Raw genomic sequence first — 24,761 nt, forward strand, 5'->3', positions numbered from 1 at the left:
TATGGGCGCCTCAAGCCCCTCAAAGGTAAATAGTCTCCGTCCATTTGCATCCCACACCTTTATCAACTTATCATCTCCATAAGTTACAATGCACAATTGTTTATTTGGAAGAGCAAATGACAAATCATTCACACCACCAACATGGGCATCAATCTCTATACGCTGGGTTAGCTCATTTGAGCCGGTGTACGCATATAAATGAATCAGATGTTTGGTAAATGCAACACCAACAAAACTTCCACCAGGGCTCCATGTGACACGACTAACAGGTATAGGAGCCTCCTTGGATGCAGCTGCCTGAAATGGTAATGAGCACGCCGACACATCCCATATCTTGAACGACTTTGAGACCAACTTTTCTCGTAAAATGAGTTCCTAGAGGGTTTCTTCAAATTTGGTTCTCAACAACTCCCCAAATGACCATAGATCATTTGAAACAAGGAGCCTGTCTTATAGAGCAGCAATACCAGGGTCTCCCTTGGCAAACACCATTTCCACTAAATCAATAGTGACCCTAAAGAAAGGCCACTGATTTGTACATCTCTTGAAGCATTTGAAGATTTCTAATATCCTTGTCAATAACATGCTTGAATGCTGCCCCAAAGCCTAGCCACACTGGAAGATGAAACCTTGTTTGTGTCCAGGCAAAGATCCAAGGTATTGCACGGAGTGTTTCAATACCTCCACTTGGCTTTCGCTTTGCCGGTCGACTTCCGATATTCATACGGCCATACTCCAACTCTGGAGTGGCCAGCGTGAAATACTCAACAAAACGTGGTTCTTGGAATACCATACAACAATATTCTTCTGTGGCAATGACAACCATCTGATCCATCAAAGCACGTCATTCTGGTTTGGGAGATATTGGAGGATGCATTCCATGCTTTAGAGTAGCTGTAGTGAAACGTTGTAGTGTTCTGAAATACAAGTGCTGCTCACCAAACGATTGCTCAATAACTTCGCCTTGGACAGTTACACGGAGTGATCCATGGATAGTATCTAGAGGCTGAGACAAGATAGCAAGATGAGTAGGACCGCCACCTCTCCCAACAGTCCCTCCGCGACCATGAAACATGGTTAGTTTAACACCAAATTCCTTAGCTACCTTTATAAGCTCTTCTTGGGCCTTGTATAGCTGCCATGCTGTAGAAAACCTTCCAGCATCTTTACCTGAATCAGAATACCCAATCATGACTTCTTGTTTCCCATTGATCCAATTTCTGTACCAATCTATTGAAAACAACCTAGCCAAAGCAGCAGGAGCTACCTCCAGATCTGCAAGCTTCTCAAACAACGGTACAACTCTCAACGATTGCTTGACATGGCATTCGCGTTGCAGAAGTTCAACTGCAAGCACATCAGATGGTGCAGTAGCCATTGATATGATATACGCTCAAAAGTTGTCTGATGGTAATTCAACTATATTTTTGAAGTTCAGGTTATTGATGAAGGAAACATTTTTACATTCTTGCTCCACAACCTTGTAATAATGAGCAAACCTTATATTGCCATTTGTGTGATCAGGTTGTGCTATTGGTGATAAATCTTTGGTATTTTCCAGCTGCAAATAACACTCTGACAACAGACCAAATACATAAGCAAGGCGAAGTTTATTGCAAATTTCATCTTGACATGAGCTGAACTGAGTTGGTTTTTGAATTACAGGGGCTAACTTCTGGCAGGATAGCAGTGTAGATCGGTGGTATGCTGCTGCAAGATCATCAAATATGTCGGCAATTCTATTTGCTGCTTTCCCATGTATTCGTCCTTGAATTTGAAACATGTTTGACATGCTGACCTGAAGTAGTCCAAATGCGACTTTTGCATTACAGGAGGTTCATGGAGCAAGGGTGACGGATCAAACTGCTAGGTTCCTGATGCATTACTTGGCAGATTGATGTGTGGTTTGCGTCACTTTCTAGTTTTAACTGAGGCCTGTAAGCACAATGGTCAGTTCAGGAATTTAACTATTTTGAAATGACTTTGGTGGGTCTTAGTATGACGGTAACCGCACATATATAATCTTGTATGATATTACTAAACACTTCCAAACTCCTTTGCTTTGTCAATAAGACCAGCCCTTCCAAAGAAATGGACCATACAGGAATAATTCTCAATCCTTGGATTTATTTGCATAGACTTCTATCATTTTTCTGAATAGCAATTGTCCTTGTGCTACAAGACCAGAATGAATACAAGCTAATTGCTACCATTGTTACATGATCTGGTTTAATATTACTATTGAACTGATGTACAATTTATTTTGCTTGTTTGGAAACCAAAACCTACAGGTTTGAGGTCTGTTTAGATGTCGGCTATCAATGAGTAAAATTTCTTCATCTAAAGAGATGCAAGTAACAACAACAAGCTAAATCATCCATGACTTATGTTTTTTTTGGAAATGGAAGTTTAGAAGGACCCTATCAAAGTAAGTAACATCGAGTGTTGCTTCAGAGATTCCTTCAAAATTTCGACTTCAATTTCAGCTTTACTCGCTCGTTCATCAAGGCCTTCAGCGTCGTCTTGTGCCTTATTAAGATCACTTTCAATTTTGGACTACTTTTCCAAACTCTTCTGGTACTGAACAAAGAGAGCATCCTTGTCATACTGCATTTTGGACATGGTTTCCCTTAAGGTTTGAACTTCAGCATCAGATTCTTCTGAACTCCTTTCATTATTTTTTGATCGATGAACTGGACGGGAAAATCCTGGTCCTAGTGGTTGAGCCTCAGGGCCCAAAGAATTGCATGGCAAATCATCATTCAGGATGTAATGTGCTGAGTTGGGAAATGATTCTGGCATTGTTTTTTGTGCATGACGTAGCTCCCCCATTGCATGATCGTATCGCTCTGCTAATTCCCGGTATGCTCGGTAGAACTCCTCCACTAATTTCATGAGTTCCAGACGCTTCTTATAGTACATTTCTGCCCTCCTTGCAAATGAATCTGCTTCCTCTTCAATGAGCTTGATCATTGATTTGACTTTGGTGTCTATATCTGTAAGATTTTCCTGAAGCCATTTTGAATTCTTTGGGTTGTTGTGGCTATCCCACCACCAAGAATATAAGCGCCTGCACTCCGATTGTGACAAGGTATCCATGGCTAAGATGGTTTTGATTTGGCAAAAACTTGATGATATTAATGTTGTTCTTAATTGAGACTCTTCAGTTCTGTTTTGCCATTTCTTGTACCAGAAAAAAGTATGAAGATTTGAGTCAACCAAACCCCACAATCAGAAAATCTGACATTGGGATTATCATGATCACACACGGAAAATGCAAGAAACAAAGTAGCTTTTTGCTACCCCATTTTCTCAATCTCCAAGACAAATTGTACCAATGGGAGAGGAGCTAATAAACCGAGGATATTGTTGGTTGTTATTATTCATAGTTGCTCGTCGAAGGAAATTAAACAAATGACTCTCTAGTGTTTCCAAGTTCATGTAGTCCTCCTTAGAGGAAACAACTTTTAACATTGCCTCCTCTAGACGTTTTTTACAAGATCCTTAATCCTCCTTTTCTGAATATCATCAATTGGCTGATGATGATGCCGGTGCAATAACACATCACAGATCTCGCATGTTTTCTTTGTAGTGAAGTCATTGTCCTGATGCATTTCCTCCACAATTTTTCGCCAGAGTACGTGGAATAGATTCAAAAAGAAATGGCAGCAGTTGTGAGTTCATTGATGATTCTAGCAACATTGAAACCGGCAATGACATCGGCATCCGTGGTGGCCTGTCTCTGTGCATCATTGAAATAAGCTGGGGTGGTAACGACATCATCATAAAAGTGTCTTGCCAAGGAATGCTTTGGCGGTTTCCTTCATCTCTTTGATGCATCTTCATTATCCCACACCTATGAAGCATAAGGCTTTTGTGTTGGTTCAAAACTAGAATGAACGATATTGTGTCGTCCTCGAATTCCTATGATTGGTGCTGATTCTGAAGTTTGTTTTGTGAATAGTTTGGAAAACCTTTCTCATGCTTCCATGGTTCATTATGAGCGAAGTCGGCAATTTCCTCCTTATAATTAAAACTTAAGTGTTACCCTTGTAAATCATGTATGTTTCGGACAAGTTATTGATTTGTAATGAATATGACATTGATGTGAATGAAAAATTGGTGTTTCTCGTAGCAAGTCCAAAATCTTTCTTTGTATCTTAGAGACTTCATGTATTCATGTGATGAGATGTTTTTTTTATTATAAGTTATTCATATGCCATGTGCATGGATGATAATAATTGAATGAATGAACGAAGTAATCAAACTATGAATGAGCATGTGGAAATTCTTGAATATGAATGGAATTTTTTTCAATGTGAATGAAGAAAATATGAATGTAAATTTGGAATGTGAAAAACGTAAAAAATATGAAATAGTAAACATGAACATGTATGAAGGTGAATGAAGAAAGAATGCAAACGAGTGATTGATGGGGAAAAATTTTCAGGGCCAAAATCGGGGTATGACAGTAGTATAAAATAAACATATGGAACAAATGAGATAAACTTACTTTGTTGCGTAATGGAATGTGAAGTTGTTCACATTAACGGGGGATAGTGACAACACTCTCGCAAACCCCATGCTTGGAGAAAAATAACACAAGAATAAAATAAACAAGTACCCTTTCGTGCATTTTTACACAAAGAACTATATAGATGGGATAAAACAACTTAACCCCAGTTAATATGCGATGAACTTTTGTCTATCATTAACAAGGACCAGCTATTGAAGATGAGTACAATAATCTCGCATATCTTTATATGATACAATTATACTCCCACATACATGAAGGCATGGATAGCTAAGACTAAGGCGGTTGAACGAGTATTCAGAAATTGGAAGGATTCATACAAATAACTTCCACAATATCTGGTGGCACTTAAGCATTATGCTTCTAAAATAGTTGCAATTTTGGAGATCTTGTCGGTATATACCCCAAACAGGACTCGTGTTAGTGGAAATGGAATATTCCACCGACTCTTCTAGGCGTATGAACCATGCATCAAAGGTTTTGCATTCTGTAAACCTATTATACAAATTGATGGAACATGGTTGTACATGAAATATAAAGGAACACTACTCATGGCAGTGGCACAAGATGACAACATCAATATTTTTTCAATCGCCTTCGCTCTAGTTGAAAGGGAGACTACTGGTGGATGGAGTTTTTTCTAAAAAATCTCTGATTACACATTGGTCTTCAACCTAACTTATGCTTGATTTCAGACAGACATCTATCTATTGAGAGTGCTTATAAAAACCTTGATAACGGCTGGCAAGATCCTCCTTCTACGCATGTCTACAATATTAGACACATCGGTCAAAATTTCATGCGGGAGATCATAGACAAGATGCTACGAAAGAAGATTGTGAATCCAGGGTATGCATTAGTAGAACCTTCCTTCAAACACTACCACGAAGAGATCATATTGACAAATGCAGATGCATTAAGGTGGATCGATAATATTCCATTGGAGAAGTGGACTAGGGAATTCAACAATGGTCAATGATGGGGACACATGACAACAAATCTTATGGAATCAATGAACTATGTCTTCAAAGGCATCCAAAATCTACCGATAACCGCTTTGGCGAGAGCAACCAATTTTAGGTTAGAGTCACTATTTGAGATCAGACGCTTAAAATGGAGTTCAGTGTTACAATCAAAGCAATTATTTAGTGAAACTTCAATGAAATTCGTTAAGGAGGAAGTTTCCAAAGCTAACACACATGTGGTCACAATGTTTGACTGTTGTAAAGATTGATTCAGTGTAGATGAGGCAATGGACCATAACGAGGAGAGCCCAAGATGATATTATCGAGTCGAACTAGAGAGAGGTTGGTGCGATTGCGGAAAGTTCTAAGTCTTCCGCATGCGTTGTTCAGATGTCATAGCGACATGCTCAAAGGCTCAACAAGACCCTTCCAACTTACTATCTGCCACTTATAAAGTCATAAACTTATGCAATGTGTACAACAATAACTTTTCAGTGGTAGCAAAGGAAGATTATTGATATGCATATCAAGGGGAGATAGTTTGACACAATAAAATTATGCGAAGAAAGAAAAAGGATCGCCCTAAAATATATGTGCATTAAGCTATGTAAGAATACTTAAATCGTAAACATATACATTAATAAAGATGTATTAAAAACTAATTAAGATTGAATCAAATTGAATATTGATTTAATCAAAATTTAAAATTAAGATATAATTCAATTATTTTATTTTAAATAAAGAATTAAATAAGTGTAGATTTAATTTTTGAGAAAAAAGTGCAAGATCTAATTTAGCCTCTCAAGAAATAAAAATAATATCTAGGCTTTGTAGAAAATAATCCGTATTTTGTCCTTGTTTTATTTACATTTTATTTTATTTTATTTATAAAAAAAATAAAAGAAGAGAAAATAATGATTATTTAATAATTTGCTATTAGGAAAATAAAGACGGAAGGAAATAAATATTTTTATTTATAAAACAACATTAATGTCCTAAAGAAAAAAATATGATAAATTTATTTATTTTAAAATATAATAATAATATAAGAATATCCTAATTATTTTTTGTGTAAATTCTTGATATGACTAACTATACATTATTACTATTATTTTGTTAAATTAATGATTATTTATGTTTTTACATCTTTTTTGATATTAAACTCTTGAAATTAAATTTAAGATTTAGAAAAGGCTTGATAAAAACTAGGGTGGAATTATCTAAAATAATTTCATTTGTAAATGCTATTTGCCAGAAATAAGACTATAGGTTTTCAATCATAAACCACGGTAGAAAAATAGTTCTATTGTATTGTTAAACGAGTGACGCATCAAAAAGTTAGTTGATTTAGAGGTGATTGACGCTGAATTTATTGAGGAGAATTATGGTTTAATTCCCGCAACTATGATTGAGAGGAAGCTAAAATCACTTGATGTCAAAACTGATTCTCGAGTCAGACTAGTCAGTCTCTTTTATTTTCATTACTATTACCACTTTGAAGGTCGTCTCAATGAATATTGAAGCCTAAAATGAACTCTAAGAATTGAGTCTTTATAAAATTAATATTTTATATATAAATAATTTAAATATATTTTATTTTTTGGACTTTTTGAGATGCAAAATTATTTATTAAATTATAATAATCGATTTCTTGTCAAATTTCTTTTTCAATTGATAGTAAAGTCAATTCATTTAATCTTTATTAAGACATTGTTGATCTTAGATAGGATTTTATTAATTTTAATTTCAAAAAATATAACTAGACCTTTCAATTGTTCTATAGTAACATCAATGAACAATCACCTATATTTTCATATTACTTTTTTTCGTTTGTTTTAATAAATTTATCTAGAACCCTTTTTTACGATGCATTAAAGCTTAATTTGTTTTGTAGTTTTGAATAATCTGATTCATATTTTTGAGTTGACATTATATATTTTAAGATAAAAGCAAAAAATAATTTACAAAATATAAATAAATATTAAAGAGAAAAAAATTAGAACACTAGAACCTGATTTTCACAACATTAAGTGTTATATTATTACTTGTCTGTTTTCATGTTCCCCAAAAATAAATTATTGTTTGATTCAAAACCTAAAAAATTGATAACATGAAAAATATTTTAAAATTTGAAAATTAAAAGAGTTAAACCAACAAACAAATAAAAAATGAATAATTAAAAGAACGGGATTAAACACCATGCTGCAAGCAAATACACAAACTTATCAAATTGAATAATTCAAGATAAACATCACATACCTATAAATAGTGACGTAACAGAAAATAGAACTTGGAATGGAGAACAACTTAATAAAATAAATAGTTAAAGAGACTTGACAATAAAAGTATGAAATTGAGAGTAAGGGAGGAAGATGAAAAGGAAGAGAGAAAGATAATGTGTACGCTAACATTAAAAAAAAGGTGGGATGTGAATAGAAATATTAATAAAGGATGAAATAGAAATTGCAAACAATAAGGCTGAAAAATAATAACATATAGAGTATGGTAATCGACAACGACATTTAAGCAATGCAATTAACAAAATAAGTTATTTCTTTTAATTAATAATAATTGACAAGCTTTTTTTTACACAAAAATAAAATTGTTCTTTGAATTTAAAAACCACAACAATTGATTGATGTTATATTTATATATTTTTTTATAACTAAATGCTATATAGAAAGTGAGGATCAACTTACTTCATGAGTAAATTTTTTTTAGTTTGCTCCAAATCATAATCTTTAAATTGAATCTAATTTAATGGTTAATTAACATTTTTACTCAATTAACCATTAGATTAGATTTAATTTAAAGACTATGATTTAGATTAAGCTAAAAAACGTACTCTTAGAATAAGTTGATCCCCAAATATATATATATATATATATATATATATATATATATATATATATATATATATATATATATATATATATATATATATATATATATATATTAAAATAATTAAAATTTGAAGGAAAAGTGACTAACAATTCTAGTAAGGAGAAGAAAATTGTTAAAATACTTATGAATATATCTAAAGTAGATGATGTTGTCACCAATTTTCCTGGAAACCGCATGAAAGGTGTTGTGAAAATAGAAAAGGAAGATGGTCATGCCGAAGGTCCCTATCCTCCCGAACAACAAAAAGATTTTATGTTAGAACTAACTAGTATTGGACTAGCAACTGTCTCAATTACAAAGCAGAGCAAAGATACTAAAGAGTCTCTTCGTCCTTAAGATAAATCTAAAAGCCACCAATATGATTTTCTCTTTGATGTTGTTCATCTCAAAATTATCTATCCCATCAAGGATCAATATGAAAAATCTAAATCATATAAACCTTCTGATCTCCCTATTCCTAAAATTGTTGATGTAGTTTTAAACCCTAATTGAGACAAGTAAAACTATAAAAGATTAATATGATAATAATAACCAAACCATATAAACCCTAACAAATTATGATAACCATCTTGGTGAGAATGTCATTGAGAATTTCATGAGTGATGAAACTGGTGCGAGTAAACCCTTGCATGTAACCCTTGTTGAGGTTGATCCTAAAAGCATTTGTGAAAATGTGGTTCATGATGTCAACAAGAATCTGTCTAATGTTGCTCGTAAAGATGACATTTTGAGTGATAATGATTTAGAAGCCAATCAAGATGACGATAATAATGTTATTAAAGACTTTAGTACCAACAAGGAAGAAATAATCACATTCCAATACTATATAATGCTTTATGGTTTACGTTGTTTGTTGTGATCTCTATGGAGATTGTAATTGTTTTATAACAGGGTTTTGTCAGAAACTTATATTTTTGTATATGTACTAACATTGGGGAGAGTGTTTGAGTTAAAGTGAAAGATGTTTTAAATTCAGGTAGAGCCGAATTAGAATTTGGTAAAGGGCACTGGATTGGGGAGTCCAGATGAGACCTTCATGTACTATTGACTACTAATTAGTGAATTTCCTTTCGTTGGGTTGATGCCCTTCAAATGTAGGTGTTTTTGCATTGATCTGGGTTAACAATCTCTTATGTTATTTATTTTGTGTATTCATTATTTGTCGTTGCACCATCACATTGTTGTGTACATTGTCTGAATATTATGTGTGACATTTTGCCACAGTTAGAAAAGAATTTCACATGGTAGTGGTACAGTTAGACTTAAAATTTTCAATGATCATGAGTTTCTTCTTCACCATGTGAGGTATGTGTTGAACATGTGATTCCACAGACAAGAGGGGGTGGATTGTGGAGGTTTGAAAAACTTTGGTTGAAACAAAATTATTTGCAAAATCAGAGTTTAATTTTTCTTTTGTAAAACACATGAATAAATAGGCAGCAGAAAACCAAAACAAGAATTAATGGAAATTACAAGAAATAAGAGAGGGAGATTAATACCATAGAATCATACAGGTTTGGCCTTGAATGACCTACTTTTGTCCCCAAGAATTATTTTTGAGAGTATCCAATAAACTTAAGAGCTTTTAGAAAGATTTTCCCATGAACCTGCTTATACCAGGAAATGAACTTTTCAGGCTAACTTATAACCAAACAGTGAACAAGGCTTAAAATTTTTATTCTCCAAACCAAAAGATATTTTCCACGAGATGATTTCGCACTAAGATAGAGTTTTGAGTTGTCTATCCTCTGAACCAAACCGGGGTTTTACTAGTTTAGCTCGCAATCAAACAACAAATTTCTATGGAATAATATTTTACACAAGAGGTAAATCATATTTGGTAAATTAAAAATAAGCCCTTACCTAAAACAAATATCCTCACTTAGACTCGAGAATGCACTCAAAGCACTATGACTAAATATATGTGAGAAAATGAAAAAGAAGCTCTTTATTTTGTGTGAAATAATAAAGTAAGATCACTACTCATTTTCTAGATGTGAAAAAGTGATAAAGAAGCTCTTTATTTATAGAATATGGTATGATATAAATTTGGAAATAATCCATGTGCCAATTCAATGTCATAATCGATTAGGATAATCAATTAGACACTATAAATAGATTGTTAAGGCTCCAAATGAAATATTTTGATATTTAGCAATTACCAATCATTAAGAGACTGTCCCAATCAATTTTATACTCAACGAAAGAAACATATAATTGATTAGGTTAATGAGTTAATATATTATTTAGTGTAAAATAGTCTTCTAATTAGTCAGACACTCCTCTAATCAACTAGTTAGGCCACAAAACATTTTTCGAAGAGCTTGGAGTTGTGCTCTTTTGACTCTTGTGGAACTCTGGTACTTCTGCTTCATGGAGTGCCAAATGTGCTTGGCAATGTCTCGATTGAGGATCGTCTCCATAATGGTTCAATCAATGGCTTGGAACAGATAATTCTTAACCTTCAAATCTTTTAGCTTCTGGTCTGCACTTGATTTTTGTTGTACTGAAATTAGCTCCACTCCTTCTGTTGCAGGGACTCCAGTTTCCACCAAATTTCAATACTCCTTTGAGCGAAGAAAATTTTCCATAAGCATGGACCAATAATCGTAATGGCCATCAAACTTAGGAATTGCAGGTTGAACAATGTTATTCTCAGCTGCCATGCTTTGAATCTCTCTCTTTTCACTCTTCCTTAAGAAATTGCAGTTTCTTTTCTCTCAGAATCAAGCCCCGTGATGGAGCTCTGATACCAGATTGTTGTAAACCTTAAGCAGAAATAAATTCACACAAAATATATTAAATGAATTGTTATTTATTTGAAGAAAAACAAATGGCTTATATAAGCCTTAAAATGAGAAAAATAAGAAACAAACTACTCACGTTTTACTGATTCTAATAAAGTGGTAAATGACTAAGAAAATAGTAAAACTCTACCAACATGTCATAAATACTAGGATTTATTAACTGACTGCACTTTGACAACTTATGTTATAACCCTAATAACCCGAACATACCCAAATATTAATAACAATATTATTATCAAAACACAAGGGTCAAGTTGGAGGTTTCGTTGACACCCGTTCTATAATTAATATGTGTGTAAAAAATTATTAATAATATATACAAATTAATATCTATGATAATTTTAATATAAATGTACTTGTTAAAAAAATATTATAAAAATAATCATATATTTATAGAAATGTTTTTGGTATTTAGAGTATTTAATAGATTTAAAGTTATTTCACATAGAGTAATGAGAAATTTTATATATGATTTTTATAGAGAAAATTAGAGCATCCTCTCCAATTATAAGAATGAGTTACGACCATATATCCCACCTCCTTTGCTATTGATGTGAAGAGTAAGCAACTCATTATCCCTTGCTCAATTGCTCAAGTGCTAAAGATTAATTGGAAATAAAATATTTCTAGCATAATCTAGGGTTTACTGTGGAGACTTTTTTTCAATAAGCTTCCGATTCGTTTTAAGAGTTCATATGTTTTATTCTCTCCGGTTGCTTCACGTTTATAGATTCTGGTGTTGGTTTGATTGGGATATTTCTTCTTGCCACTCCCCAATAAACCTGACATCCTCCAAATTTTCCATATTTTCAAAATATTCTTGCTAATATTTTCACTTCAAATTTTACTTTTCTTTTATAATTTTCACATTTTCAAACATACTAAAATGAAGCTTTCGGTAGTTATTTTAAAATTTCTGAGACACAATTTTTCATATTTTTCAAAGTTCACGTATTTATATTGGAAATTTGAGAAAATCCAATAAAAAGATCACAAATTTCAAAAATCCCGAAATACAATACCAAAAATTCAAAAAATATCCTAGGATAAACAAAAAAATACCATAACTTTTGAAATTTCTAGTATACAAGGAAATTTTCAAATTTCTGATAGATAAGAAATTTTGATTATATTTGAAATTTCCGATAACAGATGCAAAAACAGACACTACTGGGAAGATGAAGTTAGGAAGTTTGTAATCTTGAACGCAAAACAACTTTTATGGTAAATATGTATCTATTATATGTGATGACTTTTTAATCGAACCAGTTATGCAGACCGTTGTGTCAAATAAAATTGAAAATTCATGTTTTTGATAATACTGGGATCATACCAGAAATTTGGCATTATTTTCAATTTTTGGTGGACCGGAATTTATAACCATTTTACGCAAAAGTGATGATTTTCGATATATCTTATTCGAAAATTTTGAAATTTTTGGTAAATAGCTTCCAAAAATTTAAAATTTATGGTACATATCTTACGAGAGCGGGAGAAAATCTGTAAATTCATAAAAATCTTGATATAGATGTGAAGAGTAAGAAACTCATTCTCCCTTGCTCAAGCGTCGGAGATTAATTCAAAAGAAAATATTTTTAGTATTATCCAGATTTTACTGTGGAGACTTTTTCTGACTAAGCTTCCGGTTCGGATCAGGTACCGAGAAGATGAAGTTAGGAAGTTTTAAATCTTGTATACAAAACAATTTTTGTGGTAAATAGGTATCTATTAAAAAACATTTAAAATTAAAATTGATATCCAGTATTTATTGAAGGATTAATAATGAATAATAGTTAAAAAACATTGAAGGATTAATAATAAAAAAACTATATATTCAGAATGAATAAATATATTTACAATTTTAATTATTAAAAACAAAAACTAAAATTGATATCCACTATTTATTGTCTTATCACATCTAGATCCGGTGTTCTAACTTATCACTCACACATAAACAATTTTGTAGAAACCACAACCATTGACACAAAGCAATAGAACCATCGTTCACTTAAGAAAAATAGATGTTTGCAAACTTGGAGAAAGGGAGAGTTTTGTGGAGAAAAGATTCAAGCTTGAATGTTTTGAACGATGGATTAGGTTGTGTTCATTTATAGGATATAATTGCTAGATGATTATAACTAATAATACCATATTTTAGGAAACTATCAGCCAAAAATCTAGGAAAGTAATCGTTACCCAATTTTAATTTTAAATATAATCTTTACTCTCTTAGGATTGAATCAAGATAAAATTTTATTTAGAATTTAATTAAGATTGCATTAAATTGAAAAACTTACTTTTTTGCGTAAGGGAATGTGAAGCTATTCCCATTGACGGGGGTAAGTGACAACATTATCAACCAACCCCATGCTTGGAGCAAAAAAACGCAAGAATAAAATGAACAAGTAGCCTTTTGTGCATTTTTATACAAAGAACTACATAGACGTGACATAACAGTTGTACCATAGTTAATACGCGATGAAATTTTGTCTGTCATTAGCAAGGATCCGTCATTGAACCTCAAGTACAATAATCTCACATATCGTTACACAATACAATTATACTCTCTCGTACAGGAATGCATGGATAACTAGAACTAAGGCGGTTGAACGAATATTCAGAAATTGGGAGGATTCGTACAAAAAACTTCTACAATACCTGATGGCACTTAAGCATTTTGCTATGGGGGCTATTGTGCATTTGAGACCCTGTCGACATATACCCCAGACATGACTCGTGTTAGTGGAAATGGAATATTCCACCGACTCTTATGGGTGTATAAACCCTACATCAAAGGTTTTGCGTTATGTAAACCTATTGTACAAATTGATGGAACATGATTGTATAGAAAATACAAAGGAACACTACTCATGGCAGTGACACAAGATGACAACATGAACATTTTTACAATCCCTATCGCTCTAGTTGAAGGGGAGACTACTGGTGGATGGATTTTTTCTCTAAAATATCTCCGATTACATGTTACTCCTCAACCTAACTTACACTTCATTTCATACATCTATCTATCTATTAAGAGTGCTTATAAAAACCTTGATATCGGCTGACAAGATCCTCCTGTTATGCATGTCTACTACATTAGACACATCACTCAAAATTTCATGCGGGAGATCAAAGACAAGATGCTACGAAAGAAGGTTATGAATGCACAATATGCATTAACAGAATATTCCTTCAAAAACTACCACAAAGAGATCAGATTGACAAATGCAGATGCAATAAGATGGATTGAAATATTCCATTGGAGAAGTGGACTAGGGAATTCGACAATGGTCAACGATGAGGCCACATGACAACAAATCTCGTGGAAACAATGAACTTTGTCTTTAAAGGCATCCAAAACCAACCGATATCCTCTTTGGTGAAAACAACCTATTTTAGGTTAGGGTTACAGTTTGAGATCAAACATTTAAAATGAAGTTTAATGTTACAATCAGAGGAGTTGTTTAGTGAAACTTCAATGAAATTCATTAAGGAGGAAACTTTCAAAGCTAACACACAAGAGGTCACAATGTTTGACCGTTGTAAAGGCTGGTTCAACGTAGATGAGGCAATGGACCACAAAGAAGGGAAGGCAATGGGACACTTCGAGTTGAACTAGATAGAGGTTAGTGCGATTGTGAAAGTTCCAAGCCTTCCGCATACCATGGTCACATGTCACAGAGACATGTTCAAAGGCTCGACAAGACGCTTCCAACTTACTATCCGCCGTTTATAAAGTCATAAAATTATGTAATATCTAAAACAATAGCTTTCTGGTGGTAGCAAATGAGGATTATTGGCCTGCATATCAAAGGGGAGATAGTTTGTCACAATGAAAATATGCAAAGAAAGAAAAAGGGTTACCCTAACAACACACATATTCAAACCAAAATGGATACGACGAACAAAATGGTGAGATTACGTAGTTCATGCCGTCAACCCGAACATAATCGTACAAATTGTCTCAATATTGTAGCAAACTCCACAACATAATTCAATAATCCACTTTTAGTCTTGCTTTTTATATGTAATTCATTTTATGTAACCATTTTATTTTAGATTGAAAATAACGTTCATTTCATAAATATCACAATATTCGGTTTCAACAACTAAACAACAATTTAAACAACAACTAAACAACAAGACAAACAAATACAATGACTAAACAACATATATATGCAATTACGACCATCATGACAATTTTCTCACAACTATTTATCATAATACGACAATCAATGTCAGTTTTACTTGACTTCCAAAACCGAATTTCTCCATTGTTGTTGTACACCATAACAAGTGTTTGAATTCTTCTGATATTTTCATCATCTGCAAAATCTCCATCTAACCAACAGATCAAGCTCTACTGAAGATGCTCGAAAGTCTCCGTGTTTCAGAGTCGGATCTTCATCAGAGGCTTTACTGCTGAATAAATCAAATTGATATTTATCTTGACAATATAACACATCATTTTGAAGATAAACTAGAGATAATTAAAAGGTGGGTGAAAAATGATGGATAAGAGATGCACTATATAAAAAAATTCAAAACAACACAGTAGCCACTGACTATGGCGCATGCTCCATAGACACTTACATGACATGATTGTATGCGCCACACCCTATGGCGCCTTGGTTCAAATTATGAGGGCATGTGTCATTGTCTGTGGCGCTTCCTCTCGTTGTCGAAATATTTTTGTTTGAAACATGGTTACTTTAGTATTTTTTCTAAAAATATGATTCTTTTGATTTTTTTTTTAAATATGATTATTATAAAAAAAATTCAAAATTGAGTGATCAAAATCACCTCAAAAAAGTTTAGCATACGGTGATTTTTAAGTATCTTCCGTTCTTTTTCAAATATACACTTTTTATAATAAAAAATCAAATAAAATATATGTGCATTAAAGTATTTAAGAATAACCTAAACTTATATAGTAATCTAGGATCATTTTAATATAATTGTATTGTTAAAAAAAATACTTAAACATAACCATGTGTTTGTAGAGATGTTTGTGGCATTTAGAGTATTTAATGAGAAATTTTATATATGATTTTTTATAAATAAAATTAGAGAATCCTCTCAACTCTAAGACTAAGGTATTTATGGATTCATGTGTTGGCTTGGTTGAGAGATTTCTTTCTACCACCCCCAATTAAACCCAATAGTCCCAATTTTTTAATATCTCCAAAATACCCTAGCTAATATTTACACTTCAAAATTTATCTTTCTTCTATAATTTTCACTTTTTCAAACATACTAAAACAAAATTTTCAGTAGTTATTTTAAAATATTCAATACGCAACTTCTCCATTTTTCAAAATTCACGGATTTATATCGGAAATCCGGGAAAATTCGGTAAAAATACTGGAAATTTCAAAAATTTCAGTATACAATATTGGAAATTCTCAAAATATCCGGGAACAAACAAAAATTTTCGGAAATTTTCAAAATTCCGATATATCAGAAATTTTGAGTATATTTGAAATTTCCGGTAACAGACCCTTAGAGACAGACTTGTACTAAAGATGCAAAAGCATGAGAATCAAAATATGTAGGACGAATTAGGCATTTGAAAGATGAAAATTACGAAGTCATCCTAAGTAGTTTTGTATTCTTGTACGTAGAACAACTTTTGTGGTAAATATGTATCTATTATATGTGATGACTTTTTAGTCGAACCATTTATGCATGCCGTTGTACCAAAAAAATGAAAATTCATGTTTTTGATAATTCTGAGACCATACCGGAAATTTGACATTATTTGCATTTTCCGATGTATTCGGAAAATTTAAATTTTTGGAATTTTTAACCATTTTATGCAAAAGTCATGATTTCCGGTATATCTTAATCGGAATTTTTTTAAATTTCCGATATATGGCTTACGGAAATTTGAAATTTACCGTACCTGTCTTACGAGAGCAATAAAAATCTGTAAATTCACAAAATTTTCCGTATGCACACAAAAATTATGATACGAAGCTGGAAATTTCAAAATTTCAGAGTTTTTTACAAGAGTATCAAGGTAAATTTGCTCAAAACAGAGGGTATCAGGTTTAATTGTGGGGTATCATGGACCACTTTCACAACTTTGATAGTTTGTTGACAGAAAGAATCAATATGATTTTTCGTCTGTTTTTTTAGTTTTCCATTGACTCTTTGACTAACTAGAAATGCTCACTTTTTCAAAGAGGATTTATTTATTGAGAAGGACTTAGTTTACTTGTGATTGGTTTGGAGCTAGTTGTAATACTTCTATTCATTCTAACTTCTTAGATTGACTTGACAATCCTTTATTGTATATTAGATTGTGGTTGTATGCTAATGTTTGAAAATCAATTCTACCTTTCTCTTTCTATTGAGTTGAGTATTACTTATACCACCCTCTCTCATCTAGGCTACTTGTCTTGCTTTCCTTAGAACCACCCTCTCTCATGCCAAGCCAAATTATTCCGGTACAATAATCAATAAAATAATTATAAATGACAATATGTAATAGTTAAAAAACATTGAAGGATTAATAATTAAAAATATATATAAATATTCATAAAGAATCAATATATTTACAATCTTAATTATTAAAAATTAAAATTAAAATTGATATCCACATCTAAACTCGGTGTTCTAATTTATCACTCACACATAAAGGATTTTGTTTATCTAATATTTGACGACCAATCTTCTTTAAATCCACCTTGCATGCATGTTCTTCAGGATATCTATGCATTTTACAAAATACATTTCCACAACGACAATTAAATCCTAATAGTCCCACTTTTTTGTTGCAACTCTTGCACCTATTTTTCTCTGTCTTTATGTTTTGATTGTCGGTAAGAGAAGTAGCTGCCATAGCCTCACAGATACTATCAGTATTAGGGGTCATTGAAGAACAAGAAGATGTTGATTCAAAAACAAAGCTTTCATCATTTGACTTTTCAATGTTTTCTTTGAGATAATCATTGTAACACTTTGAGCAGAGATTGTTGTTTGAAGAAGAACCGTAGAAACCACAACCATTGACACAAAGCAATGGAACCATGTTTCACTTAAGAAAAATAGATGTTTGCAAATTCGGAGAAAGGGAGAGTTTTGTGGAGAAAAGATTCAAGCTTGAAAGTTTTGAATGATGGATTAGGTTGTGTTCATTTATAGGATATAATTGCTAGATGATTGTAACTAATAATACTATATTTTAGGAAACTATCTGTCAAAAAATTAGGAAAGAATTAAATAAGTGTAGATTTAATTTTTGAGAAAAATATGCAAGATCTAATATAGTCTCTCAAAAAAATAAAAATAATTTCTAGGTTTTGAAGAAAATAATCCGGACTTAGTCCCTAATTTATTTGCATTTTATTTGATTTATTAAAAAATTTAATTAAATAAAATGAAGATAAAATAGTGATTATTTAATAGTTTTATAAAAGGTAAATAAATACGGAAGGAAATAAATATTTTTTTTATTAAACGACATAAATGTCCTAAAAGAACTAGTTTTTTTTAAATAAAATATTAATTTTGGTATATCCTAATCTTATGTAAATTCTGGATAGGACTAGTTATATATTATTTTTGTTTTGTTAAATTAATGATTATTTATGTTTTTAATTATTTGTTATATTAAACTCTTAAAATTAAATTTTTGATTTAGAAAATGTTAAAATCTCTTTTGAAATGATCTAAAATAACTTCATTTATAACTACCATTATTGTTACCACTTTGCAGAATATTTAAGTCTAAAACGAATTCTAAGAATTTGACATTTATAAAATTAATTTTTATATAAATAATTTAAATATACTTATTTTTTAGACTTTCTAAGATGTAAAATCATTTATTAAATTATCATAATCGATTTCTTATCAAATTTCTTTTTCAATGGATAGTAAAGTCAATCATTTAATCTTTGTTAAGGCATTGTTCATCTTAGATAGGATTTTATCAATTTTAATTTCAAAAACTACAACTAACCTTTTAATTGTTCTAGAGCAACATTATGAACAGTCACATATATTTTCATATATTATTTTTTTCGTTTGTTTGTGGTCAAGATTTTTAACATTTTAGATTTGAGAAATAAATATGTGGATTTTGTAGAGAAGAAAGAGAAGAACTCATAGGAAGGTAGGGATGACAAGGAGTAGGGGATACTATAGTATCCAAGCCCATACCCGCTAGCATATCAACGTTAGTACTCGTACCTAGGGATGTACATGAGTTGGATAAACTCACTAAATTCGGCCAAACTCATTCAAAATGATCCAAAAAAGAGGATTTGAATGGGTAATTCGGTTAATATGATCTTGGAAAATGAAAAATTATTCAAAATAATTGGATTTCAGGTAAACACAGACCCAACCCATAAAATCCACTCAATCCATAAAGTTTACCATTAACTATTAACTATTTTGTTTTTTATGTCTCTTAATGAATTGATATATGAACTAATATTTATATTTTTATCATTGTAATTTTGTTGAAGATATTAATGTTGAAGTCAAAACTTCCTTTTTGAATTATGAAGGATATTTTAACATTGTTATTGTCTCTTTTTTGTATTTTGATGAATGATGACTTTGATGTATTCATACTTGATTGCTTCAATTTTAGGCTCTTAATTTATGAGCCATGCATTTGAATTATTTAGGATATTACACTTTGATTATTTTGATTTTAATACTAGTAAGTTTTTAGTAATTTACGTAATTCTAGTTCTAGGTATTATCAGAGGTGGATCCAGACATTATATATTGATGTGGCTAAATATGAAAAAAAGTACGAAGTAAATTATATTCAGAATAAGAAATAATATTGTTTAATAAAGTACATTTACAATGAAAATTGTCTACTATCCATTTCTGGAAAATGAACTAAAAATAACAACATTGTTAATTGTTCCAAGACCATCTTTTTCTATAAAAGTTACAAGACGATCATTTAACCATTGATCACTCATTTTGTTACATAGTTGACTCTTCACAAACTTCATAGCTGAAAAATTACGTTTCACACTTGTAGTTGCTACCGGTAAGACTAAAGTCAAATTCAGAAACTTATAAACCATATCGAATGTGTTGCACTTATTTGTTTCCACAAGTTTTGCACAAAGATCTAAAATTCCTTTTAAATTTGCAAATTTTAGGTCACATATAACATTTCTAACATAATTTTGAAGTTGATTTCGCACCATAACTTCCGACATATTTACAAAATCATTTGATAAAACTGAACCATCCTTAATAATGTTTTCACATCAAAAGTTGCAAATGACGATGAGGGACTTAAACATGAAACACATTGTAAAAGTTCAGTATTCTCTTCATCAAACCTAGCATTAAGCTCGTGTAATTGCAAATCTAAAACACTAAAAAAACAATCATGCCTATAATGAGTCAAATTAGAAACACTAGAAGTTGTAGCATGTCGTCTAGGTTTCTTCCCTTGCACATATGGTGCCTCCATATCAGGCACATAAATATCATGCTTATTGCAAATTTCCATAATCTTAGATATAAGTTCTTCTCATCCATCATTCTTTATTTCTTGTAATTCTTGTTTGGTAGCATTGACAAGTGATAAAGCGTTCAAAATATCTTGATCACACTTTTGTAGCGTTACACTCAAATAATTTATAAATCCTAAAAATCTCAACCATCATATATAACATGAAGATAAAATCAAAAGAATGAAGCACATCTAACAAAAGCATAGTTTCACCATATACTCACTTTACATTTGATTTTCAACCACCCATTAATAAATGCAACCAAGCCAAGTGAAAAAATTGGAGAAATAAAATTAAAGATTGATAAATATGAGAGGAAGAGACGAGCATGAGAGATGGTGTGTGAGAGAGAGAGAAATGTGAGTTAATCATATTTTTTATAAATTATTCTAATAAACATGTATTTTTATATATAATATAAAAAAATTGATTATTCTAATAATAATCATTAGTGTATATATATAATATATAAAATATTTTAAAAAACTAGTGTGACTATAGCCACACCCTACCATCACCTGGATCCGTCCATGGGTACTACCGTAATACAAATTTGATTTTTGCAAATACTTTTATTATAAATTTTATATACTGTTTAGACATTTGCTGTTAAAAGAATAACGTTAATACGGTTAAAGTATTTTTCAAGAAAAAAAATAATTGGAGCCTTTTTTTAAAAAGAATGTCAAATTATTTACAATTATCCAATAAAACAAGGAAAAGAATTGGGCGACCCACTACTAAATCCAATGGTTTTATCCAAACCGACCCAATGATATTGTGGGTGGTTATTTTATTTCACCCAATTCAATATAGTCTATGTGGTATGAATTTTGACTTTGGCCAAACCCAACCCAAACTGACTCATTTACACCCCTACTCGTGTCCTCTAGGTATGTAAGTGCCCATACTCATACCTGTTACCCGCATTTATAATAAAAATAAATATATCAAGTATAAAATATCATATCATTTTAGCTTTTTAAGATCATTAAAAATTTTCAAAAAATTTACTATTGAATTAAGAAATAAACAAATACTTATATTAAATATGTAATGGTTTAACATTGACGTATTCTTAAAAATTGATAGACTTTTATTTTTATATGATAATATAAATTAAAATATATAAGTAAATATATTTTACGGGTATGGGGAGGGGTGGGTACTAAGGTGTCCATACCCGCATCCATACTCACTTATTTAAATAAATAATTATCCAAGTTTGTGCATGTACCCATTTTTGCGGATTTTTACCCTACCCATTATAGGTATTTTTGTGGGTACCTACTGGAAACGGGTCAAATTTCCATCCCTATAAGAAGGGACGACGTAAGGGTAAGACAACCCAAGCTAGTGAAGGAGAATAGCGATCCAAAACGCAGCGGAAATTAATTTTTTTTCCTTTAGTGATCCTTACGAATGGACATGATCAGTGATAAAATTATCACCTCTTATGGCGATTGAAACCTTTGATGCAGATCTAAGGAGTGATCACGAACGTTGAATGGTGACAACGCCTCTCCTCAGTTCACACGAACGGATTCCTTCAATCTCAGTGCTAACTGCTACGAATGAAGGCTTTAAGAGAGAGAGAGAGAGAGAGAGAGAAACGAAATTTCATATATACTAAATGCTTATGTAGAAGGGTTCTATTTATAGAACCACTTATGTGGGTTGTAAGCTAAAAAGTCCACTTAAGTGTATGTGGCCTATATCTTATGATATACCAAAACCACTTAAGCACGTGGTATCTTGCCATATTTCGTATTCTACTTAAGTGCACCATACCTTAAATTGTTCTACAATTAACTTAAGTGCACTATACCTTACGGTGTTCCTTATTTACTCTATCTCTCATCAATCCTTCCTTTTGTGTGTGACCATGTAGGTTCTCGCGACATTGGTAATTATATTAAATCATGTATTTAACATAATAAACAGTAAGCGGTATCTAGCAACACATCACTGCTACCAAAGACACGAAAATGTCATGTGATATGATAAATCCTTTTGTGATAATACTAATGTGTACAATTACCCTTTTGCCCTTATGTCTATATTGAACATAAAGCATAGACTGTGTCATCCTTGTCCAGTTTAATATTGAGCCCTTAGACATTTCTCCTATTATGCATGATGGACAAAATCCATCTAGGTCACTCATGTCCTTCAGCATGCTTAATGGAGTACCCATCAATTGTCTTTATGTTCATCCAGTTACAGACAATGTTTGATCAGCAATAAGGCACTCGACTCTACATCTAGGATCCATAGTGGTTTTAGGTCAAAGAGTGGTATACACCACTATCACCATGAGAATAACTTATGACACTTTGCATAACATTCTATATAGTATTCTCATAGCAGGTAAATCCAGTATAAATATTACTCTTAATATTCATACCTATGTTTAAGACTTGATAACTCCTTATCCATGATCCATGAGATGTGATCATCAGTCTATATACATAATAGTCTTAATGCTTTAATGTTATCCCATTTTACAACAAAGCTCGACTACAAATACTTTAAGAATATTGTCCTTATGTTTAATGGGATCTCATGATTAAGTCACACTTGATACATTAAACGGACTAACTATTCTAGAGACTTTATTAAATAAACATAATAAAAAAAGCCTTTTATTATTAATAAATAATTCGATACAAGTACCAAAAATATTGGACTCTAGGGCTTACACCAACAATCTCCCACTAGCACTAGAGCAAATCAGACATACCCCTAATGCCCATAGATCTAGTATGGACATCATGCTTCTGCTGCGCAAGAGGCTTTGTTAGTGGGTCAACAATATTGTCAAGTGTTGGTACTTTGCATATTTTCACATCTCCTCTATCTATTATCTCTCGACTGAGGTGATAACTCTGAAGTATGTGTTTGGATCGTTGGTGAGATCTAGGCTCCTTAGCTTGTGCGATAGCACCATTGTTATCACAATAGAGATCAATGGGATCCACAATGCTAGGAACTATGCCAAGTTCATTAATGAACTTTTTGATCCAAACAGCTTCCTTTGTTGCACTTGAGGCAGCAATATACTCGGCCTCAATTGTAGAATCAGCAACTATATCTTGCTTTGAACTTTTCAAGCTCACAGCGCCACCGTTTAAGCAAAACACATAACCAGATTGCGATCTAAAGTCATCTTTATCTGTCTGGAAGCTAGCATCGGTGTATCCAATTACAACAAGCTCTTCCTGACCTTCATATACCAAGAATGAGTCCTTAGTCCTTCTCAAATACTTAAGGATATTCTTGACAGCTACCCAATGAGTATCACCAGGATCAGATTGGTACCTACTCGTTGCACTTTAAGCATACGAGACATCTGGTCGAGTATATAACATGGCATACATGATAGATCCTATTGCAGATGCATATCGAATCTTATTCATGCAATCCCTTTCTTCCTTAGTTGAAAGGGATTGTGTTTTTGATAGACACAAGTCATGTTGCATAGGTATGAATCCTTTCTTGGAATCATGCATATTAAAGCGTCTCAGCACTTTGTCTATGTATGTACTCTGACTTAGGCCAAGTAGTTTTTGTGATCTATCTCTATAGATCCTAATTCCTAATAAATAGGCTGTTTCACCTAGGTCCTTCATAGAAAAGTATTTCCCCAACCAAGACTTTACTTGTTGTAGGGTAGGGACATTGTTTCCAATGAGTAATATGTCATCTACATATAATACCAAGAATACGATCATGCTCCCATTAACCTTCTTGTAGACACAAGGCTCATCTTCATTCTTGATGAATCCACATTGTTTTACTGTTTCATCAAAATGAAGATTCCAGCTTCTGGAAGCTTGCTTCAATCCATATATTGATCTTTGTAACTTACATATCTTTTGGGCTTCTTCTGGTATGTCAAGTCCTTCATGTTCTGTCATGTACACATCCTCAAGAAGATTCCCATTAAGGGAAGCAGTTTTGACATCCATCTGCCATATTTCATAATCATGATATGCAGCGATAGCAAGTAAAATCCGAAAAGATTTAAGCATTGCAACTAGTGAAA

General features: G+C 32.1%; 1 protein-coding gene and 1 pseudogene across 1 annotated transcript; both read right to left on the reverse strand.

Moving 5' to 3' along the window:
- Positions 1-360: 360 nt before the first annotated feature.
- The window catches only part of LOC127132248 (phosphoenolpyruvate carboxylase, housekeeping isozyme-like), a 64,307-nt pseudogene continuing 39,906 nt past the window's right edge, over positions 361-24,761 (reverse strand).
- On the reverse strand, positions 17,818-18,304 carry LOC127132251 (zinc finger A20 and AN1 domain-containing stress-associated protein 6-like). The gene has a single exon (XM_051061170.1). It carries the CDS (start codon positions 18,244-18,246, stop codon positions 17,818-17,820), a length of 429 nt encoding a protein of 142 aa, XP_050917127.1. The 5' UTR covers positions 18,247-18,304.

The sequence above is a fragment of the Lathyrus oleraceus genome, chromosome 3, assembly GCF_024323335.1.
Source record: "Lathyrus oleraceus cultivar Zhongwan6 chromosome 3, CAAS_Psat_ZW6_1.0, whole genome shotgun sequence".
NCBI lineage: Eukaryota > Viridiplantae > Streptophyta > Magnoliopsida > Fabales > Fabaceae > Lathyrus > Lathyrus oleraceus.

What these genes read in the sequence shown, in the direction of transcription:
- LOC127132251 (XM_051061170.1), bottom strand. Translation starts at nt 18,246, where the DNA reads ATGGTTCCATTGCTTTGTGTCAATGGTTGTGGTTTCTACGGTTCTTCT.